The following is a 14,660-nucleotide window of genomic DNA, read 5'->3' as shown; positions in this document are numbered from 1 at the left end:
TAGCTTTCTATTCTAGATATTTTTAAATTGAATTCAACTTCACCATCTGCCTTGCTGAGATTTGAACACCAGCCATCAGGGCATTATAGTTAGTTCTGGATTACTAAACCTATGACTTTACCATTGCTTTACCCCCAACATCTCCCCAAACTTACACCATCCTGTTTAATTTACATCACTATCAAAAAGCACAGAACTAGTGAGTACAATTAACTACAAAATTAAAAAATGCATTATCCATTTAAATATTGCAATGATGTTTGATACATATTTTGATTAGATATCACTAAAACTGCATTAAGACTATGTAAAATATATACATACAGGTGTGTATTAATAATTTATGAAAATGTGTAGCTCTATGTTCCGTAAACTGTCAATAATCAGTTGATTGTTCAAAAACTCAAAATCTTTAAGTTCTAACTTTAGGCCTCATTGAACAAACCAACTTGTGAACACTGCAGTCTTGACAAAACAATATAACCTTCTAAAAATAGAGCTGTGAGAAAAGGCTGTAAGAAAAGTAGATACAGTTCTGAAGCTTTGAATTACAAGTGAAGTTGTCTGAGCCATGATATCAACAGTGACTCGAATATGATTCAGTGTGAGTATTATGCCAAGCTGTGGCATTCATTGCTTAGAAATACTACCATATAAAGACAGTGCAAGAATTACAGTGAGGTGATATTACATGGTATGGAAATTATGCAAGCTTCTTGATGCACACTGCATATAACCATCAGAATTCCCAAGACAGATAATTAAGCAATGAGGAATTCTAAATTAAAACTCAGATATTTTTAATCAAGAGATCAAATAATTAAAGCTTTAAGCAATGTAACAAGGCCAAGACTATGATAAACATCTGTGCATGGAAAGTGATGAGGGTACAATTTGAATCCCAGTCAAGAATTAAAATAGCAGATGAACTGCCTTATAGCTGGGTAGAATTCAAGGGCTCAGTTGAAACAATTAAAAATTAACCAGCATGTACTTCATTCTACAAACCTTATTAATGTTCTTCATTCTGCCTTGGCAAAACCTATTTTGCACAACCACAGCAAACTCAAATCAGAGTCAGTTTCCATCAGTCTGTGAACATCATGAGAAATGTTTACGTGATTTCTGTAATGGGATTGGAGGTAGTGATTGAACATCAATGAAAATTAAGTATACATCAATGAAATGGTTGGAAAAAAGGGAATTGAGAAATAAGAAATGTAACCACTTAAAGTGAAGAGGACATTCAAGGCAATCTGTTAATTAACCTAGTGTCTCTATTATGAGATTGTTTGATTATTTATAAGGACAGTGTGAATGCAAATTACTCTAAAGTGATTGTCATTTGTTTACACTAACAAATGATCTCAAATGAAAATTTTATGAAAATGAAAAACAGCTTCTGTCTGATTAGTAATAGATTGCTTAAGGTGAGTCAGCATCAGTACATGTTCTACTGAACTCATAATCCAGGTGTCAGTGAAACACTGTCCGTGATCTCATCATCTCCGGTTATCTCCCCTCCTCCGCCTCCAACCTCATAGACCCCAGCACCACTCTGCCTGGTTCTACCATCTCCCCAAGATCCACAAACCCAACCATCCCCGCCAACCCATCATCTCAGCATGCTCCTGCCCCATCAAGCTAATTTCTTCCTACCTCAACTTCATTCTCTCCCTCTTAGTCCAGGCCCTTCCCATCAACATCCAGGACACCAGTCATACCCTCCATCTCCAAAGAAACTCCCAGTTCCTCAGCCTCCAACACTTCATCTTCAATATGGAAGTTCAATCTCTATACACTCCCATACCCTACAATGGCAGTCTGCAAGCCCTCAGTTTCTTCTTCTCCATCAGACCATCCAGTCCCCCTCCACAAATACCCTCCTCCGCTTCGCTGAATTAGTCCTCACCCGCAATAACTCTTCCTTCAGCTCTTCCCATTTCCTCCAAATCCAGAGGATAGCCATGGGCAAGTGTAAAGGGCACTAGCTACACCTGCCTCTGTCAGCCACGTCAAACAGTCGCTCTTCACTCCATGCACAGGTACTGTGCCCCAACTCTTCCACTGTTTCATCGATAACTGCATAGGTACTGCATCCTGCACCCAGGCCGAACTGGAGCATTCATCAACTTTGCCAACAATTTCCACCCTGCCCTCAAATTCAATTGGTCTAGCTCAGGCAGCTCCCTCTCCTTACTCGATTTCTCCGTTCCTATCTCCGGTGACAGTTTACAGACTGACATTTACTACAAACCCACAGACTCCTATAACTACCTGGGTACACATCCTCCCACCCTATATCCTGAAAAAAACGCCATTCTGTTTTCCCAATTCCTCTGTCTCCTTCGCATCTGCTCTGGTGAGGAGATGTTCCACTCCCACGCACCCCAAATGTCCACATATTTCAAGCAATGTGCTTTTCCCTCTTTGTCATCCAGACAGCTCTCCAATGCACCTCCTTCATTCCCTGTTCCACTTCTCTATATCCCGCCTTGTACAAACATAATAAAGACAATGTCCCCCTTGTCCTCACTTTCTACCCCCTAGTCTACGCATCCAACGTATCATCCTCAAAAACGTCCACCAATTCCTACTGGACCCCACCACCAAGGACATCTTCCTCTCCTCACCCTTCTCTGCCTTCCTCAAGGACCATTCCCTTTGCTACTCCTTGGTTTGTGCCACTCTCCCCTACCAAACCCCGAAACAGCCCATACCTTCCCTGGAACCATAAATGATGCAAAGCCAGCCAGTACACCATCCTCCTCCCTCGTCCCAGAACCCAAACAGTCCTTCCAGCTGAAACAGAGATTCAACTGCCTCTCCTCCAACCTAATTTACTGTATCTGCTGCTCCCAATGTGGTGTCTTCTACATTGGTGAGACCAAACGTACACTATTGGGTATATTTTGCTAAGCATCTCAGCCAGGCCTGTAAAGGCAAGCCTGCCCTCCCAATTGCAACCCACTTCATTTCCCCTTCCCACTCCCTCTCTGACATGACCATCCTTGGTCTCCTCCATTGCCACAGCGAACTGGACATTGGGGAAACATTCCCTCAGCTTCTGCCTGGGCAGCCTACAGCCCAGAGGACTTAATATTGAGTTCTCCTATTTCAAATCACCTTCACACCCATTCTCCAACTCCCTTTCCATCCTCTCCCCTTCCTTTCAATCCCTCTGACCAATCCCTCCTTCCAGCAACCTACCAGATTCATTTCCTCCTATTGGCCTTCCAAGTCATAACTACCACCTGTATTCACCTATTACCACCTCACCACTCTGCCTCCTCTCCCCACCCATAACTCTTCTCCCCCCACTTCATTTGCAACATCCCCTCCACCTATCCCCATTCTTGAAGAAGAGTTGTACTCGAAACATTGGGCTTCTCCACCTCCAGATACTGCCTGGCTTGCTGTGCTCCTCCAGCCTTCTGTTTGTCTACTACTGACAGTGAGACAAAGACAAGCAAAGCATTTAAACTTTAAAGTGTAAAGGTTAAACCAAAGTAATAGACTGCATCGGATGTAAAAGCAGAGAACGAGAGTGATAAACAGCAGAATGGAGAGGGGGAAAATAGTGTGGAGGACACAATGAGAAAATAATTTTTTAACACTTTCTCAACTCAGCATTAAATATGATATTAATTATGGCTCCAATATTGCCTTTAGAAAATCATTAGGCTAAAGCACAGCATTGTAAATAGAAAACTTTCAAAACTTGTTAGCTCAGGGACAGTTGAAAATCACATTAAATTCAGGACGATTTTCTTTTGATTCACATACATTGGATAGAATTTAACCTAGCCTGATTTAGAGGGAACCATGATGACTGGGCCCACTTTACAGGCAAAACCCTGGGTCAGTCTCCCATTGTGTTAAGGGATGTGTAGGGTAGGTGCATGAGTAAGGGGTAAATCTAGGGAAATGGGTCTGCTTGGGTTAGTCTTCGGAGGGTCGGTGTGTACTTGGGCCAAATGGCCTATTTCTACACCGTGGAGTTTCTATGATTCTATAATTCAATGAGGTGGCAAAATTACCCCCATTAGGTTAAAGTGCAAAAGGGAATTCCTCATGATAGTGCCAGAATATCAGTGAGGTTCAATGATTAGCTGCTAACAAAACCATTATGCTCAATTAAGAGCCTCCGCATACTTTATGGAGCAAGACTGCAGCATCCAAGGGACTAACTCTGGGACTGATTGAGAGTCCCAACATTGGATGGTGGGATGGGATGTTGAAAGGCCAGCTCCTGTCTTTGGTTGTAACATCATTATGCACCCACCCTACCAGCACAGACATCACATCATCTTTATTCTATTCTCACTCATCTTTAGCATGGCATTCCTTGAAAATCCTGGACTCTAGTGGATGCATTTCTGGCAACTGCCACCAGACATGGTGGCACTGTCAAAGAGGAATGCCAGGACTTCTGGCAGCGTGGCTCTGAAACCTGCATTATACCCAATGGAACTCAGTCCAAAAAGGGCACGATCAGGCTCTTTGCCTATGAGGAGAGAACCCCAGATCAGTAAAATTCCACTTACTGGACAGTAAGACTGCACATTGATGGCAAGCATTCCATCATGATTTTATTTTTATTTCATTATTTCCGCATGGTATGTGGACACTTGTTGCCCCTTGCTAATTACACTTTGAAAAAAATGGTGATGAGCTGCTTTCTTCAACTGCTGTAGTTCTTTGAATGTAGATATACCAACAGTGCTATTAGTGTTCTCAGGTTTTCATCATACAACAGTAAAAGAACAGTTCTATGTTGAGATGGTTTATGCCTTGGCGGGGTGGAGGAGGCTTGTGGGGGGGGGTGGTTAATAGCAGATAGTGAGTTCCAACATGCCTGCTACCTTTGCCTTGTGAGTTTAGGAGATGCTGTCAAAGGAACCTTGTTGTATGTGGTACATGTAGCAGCCATTGCTCATCAGTGGTAGAGGGAATGATGCAGAAAAATGGTGGATGGGGTGCCAATTAAGTGGGCTCCTTTGTCCTATGTATTAAGCTTCTTGAGTGTTGATGGAGATGTGCTCATCCAGGACAAGTGTGAAATATTCCATCAAGCTACTGATTTGTGTCTTGTAACTGGTGGACAGGTTTTGGGGAGACAGACATGGAGTTACTCTCCTTAGACTTTCCAGCACCTAACATGCTTTTGTTGCCATAGTATTTATATGTCTGGCCTACTTCAGCTTTTGGTCAATGATAACTGCCAAGAAATTGATGGTGGTCGATTCAGTAATAGCAATCCTACTAAACTCCAAGTGGAGATAGTTAGATTCTCTTCTCAGTGATTGTCATGACCTGGCACTTGTGTGGCATGAATGCTACTTATCACTTATCTGACCAAACCTGGTGGTTGTCCAGTTTTTGATGCACATAAAGACAGACTGCTTCAGCATCCGAGACTGATGTTGAACATTGTGAAATCAGCAAATATTCATGGAGAAAAGGCCAACAGTAAAGCATTAATGGTTTGGGACCGAGATCACGGAACTCTAATGATCAGAACCATCTTCTTTTTTGGTAGGTATGACTAACAAATGCAGAGTTTTCCCTCTGATTTGACTCCTTAACTCCATACTGGGTCAAATACTGCCTTGATATCGAAAGGTAGTCACTCTCACCTCACTTCTGGGATTCACTCCTTTGATCATGGTTGGATCAAGGCTGCATTGTCGGGGGCCAAGCAGCCCTGGTGGAAGCCAAAATGAGCATCAGTGAGCAGGTTCAACAAGAGTTGAACTTTCTTCAGCAGTATCAGTGCTATAGTTGTACCAGAACAGCTTGGCTAGGAGTATTGCAAATTCTGGAGAGCAAAGGTTTCAGTACTATTGTTAGAATGTTGTCAAAAACCAAAACCTGTTCCGGACTCAGTGCTAGCGGCCATTTCTTCATATTACATGGAGTGAATCAAACTGCCTGAAAACTGGCATCTATTATGCTGGAGATGTCCACAGGGGGACAAAAAGGGTCAGCCACTGGTACCTCTGTCTGAAAATGCAAGTGCTTCAGCTTTGTCATTTTTACTGATGTTCTATGCTTTTCTGTCATTGAGCATGTCAATATTTGTACAGTCTCTTCCTAACTGCCCATAACCATTCACAAATAGATGTAGCTGAACTACAGAGCTTAGATCTAATCCATTCGTTGCAGGACTAATTAGCCTTGTCTCTGGCATGCTGCCTCTCCTATTGGTATGCAGGTTGTCATAGAATCCCTACAGCGCAGAAAGAGGCCATTTGGCCCATTGAGTACACATTGGCCCTCCAAAAAGCATCTCAACCAGACACACTTCTCCACTTTGTTTTCATAATCATATACCACAGCTAATCCACCTAGCCTGTACATCCCTACATAGTAACAGGGCAATGTTTAGTCCATCTAAACTGCATATCTTTGGACTGGAGGAGGAAGCCAGACACCCAGCTGAAAGCCACCTTCCCTGTGTTGCAGCTTCACCAGGTTCACATCTCATGTATGAGTATGCTTGCTAATCCTCCTAGCACGCCATCCTGCAATGTTCTTTAAAATAGGGTTGATCAGCAGGCTTACTAGTAATAGTATAATGTGGAATATGCTGGCCCTGAGTTTGAATAGTTTTCCTGTTGCAGATAGCCCACAATAATTAATGGATGTCCAGTTTTGAGTTACTAGATCTGTTCAAAGTCTGTCCCATTTAACATTTTGATCATGCAACTCCACATAATGGAGGGTAACCTCAATGTGAAAATGGAACTTTGTTTCCACCAAGGTTTTGCAGTGGTCACTCTGACTGATTGCTACAATCAGATTCATCTGCAACAGTTTGATTTTGGGGAATGAGGTCAAGTAGGTCTTTCTATCTTGTGGGTTTCTTCACCATCTGCTGCAGACCTAGTCTAACTGCTGTGTCCTTTAGAACATGGCCAACCTGGTCAGTAATGTTGCTACCAAACCATTTTTGGTGATGGATAATGATGTTGTCCACCCAGAGTACATTCTACAGCCTTATCACTGCCATGTTCCCTCAAGTCATGTTTAATATGGAGAAACTCAGCTTTATCAAGCAAGGGTGAAGTAGATAGGAATCAGCAGTGGTTCTCCTACCACCCCAATGATCGACCAGATGCTATGAGACTTGATGGGGTCTGGAGAAAATGCTGCAGATTCTGGGGGCACCCTCTTCCCAACTAGATCCCACTGCGACATTAGCTCTGGTGAGTCTGTCCTGCCAGTGGGACAGGACAATGATGGTGATATCTCAGACATTGTCCATAAGGTATGATTCTGTGTCAGTCTGTTGCTTGACTAAATCTGGCGGACATTGCTCCAAATTTTAACACAACACCTTAGATACTCAGAGTGGATCTTGCAGTTTAGATACAGCTAAGTTTACAGTTGTTGTTTTGAGCACCTGGGTGTTCCATCCATTTTCATTCCTTTTCTTAAATTTTGCAGCAGTTGGATACAACTGTACTACCCCTTCCTGCCAATGAGGAATGAAAGCTCTACATAGCTTTTACAGATAATTGTCATTTTATAATATCTGATTTCTCTATCTTTATTCACAGTTTGTAACTGCTTTGGAAATCTTAGCCAATGCTCACCTTAAAGTCAACGAAATATAACTTGATTTCAAAATAATTCCACCCAAGCAAAGGTTTCAGATGTGGAAGATATTCATTCATTTATCTTGTTTTACTTCATGCATTTTTATTCAATTCCATTAGTTTTATATCAACACATTTTATGTTAAGTCTGCAGATATCTATCATATCTGACAACAAAGAAAATCAAACATACTTCACATAACTTCAAAAGAATGGTGTATTAAACTAATACGAGTGATAACTTACATAATGGACATTTGTTTAAAGTAGGATGCTATTTTCTGATGGCTTCCTGTAGCTTTTGATCGCACCAGTTGATTTGTACATTCCCAAGTTATACATCTCATCTCATGACTACAAACATTTCCAGTTGTAAATACCAAGTTTATCAGCAACAGAATAAAATAAAACTCAACAGGATAAACCATCTGGTTACCAATATTCTGCCAAAAGAAATATTATCCACAGTTCTCAAAATTTCTCTGTTAGAGCATGCATAAACTTCAATAATATGACCCCCATGATGGCTGGGGGAGGGGAAAGACCTATTTTGCGAGCTGTCGGTTTCAGAAAGTGACTTACCAGAAGTAGTCCTGACAAGATCTGTTGTATTTCTCAATCCAAGAAATGCAAATTGATACAGCCTCCAAAAACGTGGCTCTCCAAAGATAACAGAACGATGCCTTGCCCACTGGTATATTATTTCATCTTTGGGATAGCCATCTAGAAATTAGATTGCAAGAATGTTTTTCATTACTCTATTAAGTCAGCAGTGTTCTAAATTGAACGTATAATCTTTTATTTAGAAAGATATAAAATATCAGGAAGGATGAAACGATAGCCAAATCTCCACTTTCCAAAGGTCGTGTACATTCCCTACCAAGAACACTATCCCATCTATTCAATACCCAGAAGTAAGGTTCAAGTAATTCAAGAGCATGACTTCAATCATAAGATCAAAATGCAATTAAAGATGAGTAAAACTATTCAGCCCACAATGATTAATCTATTCCCAAAGACTATGCAGTCCTATGATTACTAAATCTAATTCTCTCTTAAAAGACTTTGAAGTTTAGCCTTCACTGCTCTATCTGGAAATTGATCATTCTTTGTATGAAAAAGTTCTGAATATCAGTTCTGAATATAGTTTTTACTAGTTAAACTTGCTCACTAGTCAGCTACTCACACAATTTAAGGTAAGACTGTGGACAGAATTTGACAATTTTCTTAATTACTAGGTACACTTCTAGGCTTTTCATGACAAAACTCCCACCCCAGAGAATATTATGTGTGCAATAGTATTATGTAGGCCATTGAAAAGGCTAAAAACAGACACTCACTGGAAAACCTGAAGTAATTTCTATTTATAGGACTCATTTTATCATGTGGATTCTCATCTACATTTACTAGCTTTAATGTTCTGCGAATGTAATCTTCTGAGCACTGTAAATAAAAGCAAAACACTACAGATGCCGGAAAGTGGAAGTAAAAACAGAAATTTTTGGAAAAAAGTCAGCATATCTGGAAAATCTGTGAAGAGAAAGACCAAGTTAATATTGGGCTGTCTGACATGGGTCACTGGAGCTGAGAAAGCAGGTGGTTGGACTCACAAAATAGGTTCGAGAGTGGGGTGCTGGAAAAGTACAGCAGGTCAGTCAGCATCCAAGGAGCAGGAGAATCAATATTTTGGGCAGGAATGTGGCTTGTGAGCCGAGGGGGTGAGGAGATAAATGAGAGAAGCTGGGGCTGGAGGGAAGGTGGCTGAGAGTGAGTTGGCCAATCAGAGATCTAATAAAGGACTTATATCAGACTCAAAACATTAACCCTGTTTCTCTCTCGACAAATGCAGCAAGATAGGCTGAACTGTTACAGCACTATCTGTTTTAATTCCCCCGAGCACTCTCTGTAACTTCGTGGCAAAGTGATTTCTCTTCCAACGATGGCACTGACAAAACCAAATATCCAACAGTTTTTTTTAAAGAAATTAGTTCCCTCACTTGGCACATGTCCCAAATTTGACCTCTATCATGAACCTTGGTTCATTTGGCTTTGTTGCTATTGCATTTTATCCACCAGGCCGGACCCCCTCAAAACACCTAACATTCCTAGTTGTTTTAAGCAGGTGTAAGGTGGATATTCCAGGAGAGATGCAGCTGGTCAAACCACTTGGTTTTCAACAAAACAGAATTTATTTACACATGAACAAAAGAAAACCCAATTTAGAATAACATAACTATTTGAAAATCCAACCGACATGTAAACACAACTTAAGAAAGAGCTGTATTGATTTCCTGCAACATCCCATCAACATCCCCTCGGAAAAAAAAACATAAAATCAAATACAGGTTCTTACAGGAGAGATGTCAGAGAGAGAGAGAGGATCAGCACGGAGCTGCTTCTTTGAGTCTCCAACTAAAACTAATCCAAAACTAGAAAAAACCCTGAACTGGGAGAATTGGCCACTCCCCTTTCATTGTACAAATGTTTAGAAAAAGCAATTTAAAAGTCTTTTAAGTAGATATTTCCAGAGATGTCAGAATCTCTGCCTTTACGACTCCTCTTGAAAAAAACTAAGGACAATATAAACATGTTAAAGGCGTAGCATCATCACATGCAGGATTGTGTTATTTCACATAAATGTGTGTTAAAACATCAATGTTAATCAAGCAAAACTTCAGAATATCTACATATTTTATGAAAACAATCCTGTTCCACCCTTTGTTACCATTCACAAGTGGCATTAACCTCTCCCCATTGTTCCTTTCTCTGTTGAATATTAGGAATATGTCACAGTCAGAAATTATTAGGCAACCAGATTGCATTTATTCAGAACTATTAGTTTACTTTGAAGTTGGATGTTGCTGACCAGGTCAGCAGTTCACACATTACTTTTGTTTTATTCATTTGTGGGAAGTGGGCAGCACTGGCTGGGATAGCATTTATTACCCATCTCTAGTTGGCCCTGAGAAGGTAGTGATCGGCCTTTGTTTTGAACTGCTGCCGTCCATTTGTTAAAGATGCTCCCACAGAATAGAGATCAAACATTTAGGGCTGGATTTTACAAGGCCTGCCTGGCACATTTTTGACAGGAGGCAGCACTTAAAGTGCAGCTGATGCTCAGTCCATTATCTTCCTATGCACCAACAAGCTCACTGTCATAACACAGTAGATGGGTGGTTGCCAAAATTGGCATTCCACACATAAAGTTCTGCCTTTGATTCATTAATAATGAGTAATGGCAATATAGGTCAAATGCAGAGCCATGTGAGTTTGAAAAAAAACCCTGTTAGCGTTAATGTTCTCATAAACTTGACCTTGACCTAGTTAATAATGTCCAAGGAATTCTGAAATACTGTCAAATGCTTGGTGAGTTGATTTTGCATCAATTGGCAGCACGCATTGTTGCCTCAAAACATAAATAGCAGAGCAACCAGTTGTTTAGGCTAATGAATCAGGTGGATTGCTATTTTCTGAATGGTGGTCATGCTTCTTAAATTCAACTAAGCAAGTGGAGTATATTCTGTCACACTCTGAATGTGTGCCTTGTAGGCTGTGAAAACAATTGAGGAGGCAGTGAGGAAGCAAGCTTTAATGCTGCATTTGCAGCCCTGAACTGCTCCAATCACTGTAGCAGACAATAGAGACAGTGACACACAACAAGTATGTAGGATTGGTATGAAGCAAAACTGGTTGTAAAGCAAAATTATATAGTATTACAATTGCAAAGTCAAATGAATTGCTATAACTTATTTAATGTCAGTTCCATAGTTTTACATATGTGGAGAAAGCTTGTTCTGACACTACAACAGGACCTACTTTAACTTGGCAAGGAAAAGGGCGTACAAGGGGCAAACAGTCACAACACTAGCAATAGGCAATTCATGTTTCAGTAAGGTAAGAAACAGGAATTATGTGGGCTCGGCAAGTGGATGATCAGAGGAGGAGACACTCTTTGGGCATATAAGGCTATTATTATTATCTTGGCCAGCAAGGAAGATGTACTTTAAGAAGAAAGGCATGTTTGTTGACACCCAGAAGCATGTACAGTAGCAGTAACCAAGTATCGAAATACATTTGAATAAAGTGATAAAAACCTGACAATTTTTTTAAAAATAAATTTGAATAAAGTTAAATAAAATATTTTTTTTAATTGTTGAGAACTGGCTTTCTGTTGCCCATGTGTAGGCTGAAAAAAAATTCAAGGGTGAGAACGTGCAGTCGACATTCAGCATAGGATCGCTGGTGGCGGACATATTGTTAACATAAAAAACTTACCTGGGCCTAAATACTGGTTACCATCAGCTATGCTGGTACTGAGAAGGCTTGTCATAGAAAGGCCACTCAGCAAAGTTTTGGAAAGAATTCTGAGGGCTAGGATTTATGACTATTTGGCAAAGCATAGTATGATTAATGGCAGTCAGCATGGCTTTGTGAGGGGCAGGTCATGCCTCACAAATCTTATTGAGTTCTTTGAGGAGGTGACAAGACAGGTCGATGAAGGTCAAGCAGTGGATGTGGTGTATATGGACTTCAGCAAGGCATTTGGTAAGGTTCCCCACGGTAGGTTCATTCATAAAATCAGGAAGTATGGGATACAGGGAGATTTGGCTATCTGGATTAAGAATTGGTTGGCTGACAGAAAGCAGAGAGTGGTTGTAGATGGAAACTATTCTGGCTGGAGGTCAGTGTCGAGTGTGGTCCTGCAGGGCTCTGTTCCTGGGCCTCTGCTCTGTGTAGTTTTTATAAATGACTTGGATGAGGAGGTTGAGGGGTGGATTAGTAAATTTGCAGATGGCACAAAGGTTGGAGATACCATTGATAGTAATGAGGGCTACTACAGGCTGCAGCACGACATTGACAGGATGCAGAGCTGGGCTGAGAAATGGCAGATGGAGTTCGACCTGGATAAATGCAAAATGATGCATTTTGGAAGGTCGAATGCTGAATATAGGATTGAAGACAGGATTCTTGGCAGTGTGGATGATCAGAGGAATCTGGATGTGCAAGTACATAGATCCCTCAAAGTTGCCACCCAAGTGGATTGGGTTGTTAAGAAAGCATATGGTCTTTTGGTTTTCATTAACAGAGGGATTGAATTTCAGATGTGCGAGGTTTTGCTGCAGCTCTACAAGTCCCTGTTGAGACTATACTTGGAATATTGTGTCCAGTTCTGGTCGTGCTACTGTAAGAAAGATACAGATGCTTTGGAGAGGGTGCAAAGAAGGTTTACCAGGATGCTGCCTGGACTGGAGGGCTTGCCTTATGAAGAAAGGTTGAATAAGCTAGGTCTTTTTTTTAGATTAGATTACTTACAGTGTGGAAACAGGCCCTTCGGCCCAACAAGTCTACACCGACCCGCCAAAGCGCAACCCACCCATACCCCTACATATACCCCTTACCTAACACTACGGGCAATTTAGTGTGGCCAATTCACCTGACCCGCACATCTTTGGACTGTGGGAGGAAACCAGAGCACCCGGAGGAAACCCACGCAGACACGGGGAGAACGTGCAAACTCCACACAGACAGTCGCCTGAGGCGGGAATTGAACCCGGGTCTCTGGCGCTGTGAGGCAGCAGTGCTAACCACTGTGCCACCGTGCCACTCTGGAGAGAAGGAGGAAAAGAGGAGACTTGATCGAGGTATACAAGATAATGAGAGGAATAGATACAGTCAATAGCCAGAGACTTTTCCCCAGGGCAGGATTGACTGGTACGAGGTATCATAGTTTTAAGATATTAGGAGAAAAGTATAGAGGAGACATCAGAGATAGGTTCTTTATGCAGAGAGTTGTGAATGCATGGAATGGTGGACGCAGATCATTAGGGATGGATAGCAGCAAGTTGAGGGGTACGTAGGTTACGTTATTATATTTTACATTCGGATTAAACCTCGGCACAACATCGTGAGCCAAAGGGTCTGTTCTGTGCTGTATTTTTCTATGTTCTATGTTCTAAATGACATGCACATTCCTGAAAATTCATCAAGGTATATGCCATTAAGTTATCTCCCCATTCCTCTGTTGCAGACAACCTTCTGCCTGAAGACATACTTCCAAACATCAATAGACAAGAGCACAGAACAAACATGGCCCCCTTCCCTTCATGACCCCCTTACCCACTCCCATGCCCCTAATCCCTTCCCTGCTACGTCTCTCAATCTCATGGTTCATGCCAGCTGCCAACAAAGGGAAAACTAGCAACATCTCTAGATAAGCATATCTATCACAAATAAAGGACAACTGAGAGTTTCCATTGTGTTACGATGGGAATGTTTAACTATTGTTGCTGGCAAAAATCTCATAGATTATCATTTTTTGTCATGCTATATACATTTACAATGTGTACTTTAGGAAAATAACTAGCCTGAAAATATTAAAAGTATTCAATCCTCTCCCTAATAACATTGTGGGTCAATCCACAGCAACTGGACTGCAGTGCTTCAAGAAGGCAGCTCTCCACCACCTTCTCAAGGGCAGTAGGCAATAAATGCTGGCCAATCAGTGATTCCCATATCCCACAAATGAATAAAAATAAATATGTACTAAAGTTTGTAAGTACATCTCGTCCAGTCTTCTTTGTAACAAAACAGTCTTTTAAATATTGTGAAATTCTCTATCAGATGACACTGCTGTTTTATACAGTGATTAAATTATAACTCATAAAGTTATACATACAACTCGAGAATACCAAAGGGCATGAGTGCTCATCCATTGGGAAGTTATGCAGTTGTAGCTGACATTCAGCTTCAATTGTCAACCTAAAAATAGTAAAAGCTCACTTTAAGTGTTGAAATAATTGAGGGGGTAATCTCATTATGACAGAAGCAGTAATTATAGAGAAATATATTCACCCATGTATGACATATATAAAATTATGTGTCAGGTGTGAATCAAAGACACAGGCATATGTATTTACACATGTAAGAAATGGAAACCAACAAAAATAATTTACTCAGCATACTTTATAAGATGCACAAAATATATTATACTTCATAATACAAGCTGTGGTGTTTTAAGCATGTAAAACTCATATGATGGAACATTTCAAATACTCA

General features: G+C 41.0%; 1 protein-coding gene across 2 annotated transcripts in view; it reads right to left on the bottom strand.

Annotated features, from left to right (window-relative positions):
- LOC132823232 (gamma-aminobutyric acid receptor subunit gamma-2-like) overlaps positions 1–14,660 on the bottom strand; it is a 134,828-nt gene that overhangs the window by 90,917 nt on the left and 29,251 nt on the right. For both annotated transcript variants that reach the window (XM_060836869.1, XM_060836870.1), the window contains exons 6-7: positions 14,281–14,363; positions 8,187–8,327 (exon numbers count right to left, since the gene is read on the bottom strand). In XM_060836869.1, coding sequence (XP_060692852.1) covers positions 8,187–8,327; positions 14,281–14,363 — 224 coding nt within the window. The remainder of the gene's footprint in view (positions 1–8,186; positions 8,328–14,280; positions 14,364–14,660) is intronic.

Source organism: Hemiscyllium ocellatum, chromosome 16 (genome assembly GCF_020745735.1).
Source record: "Hemiscyllium ocellatum isolate sHemOce1 chromosome 16, sHemOce1.pat.X.cur, whole genome shotgun sequence".
NCBI lineage: Eukaryota > Metazoa > Chordata > Chondrichthyes > Orectolobiformes > Hemiscylliidae > Hemiscyllium > Hemiscyllium ocellatum.
This window is presented reverse-complemented; position numbering and strand designations above follow the sequence as displayed.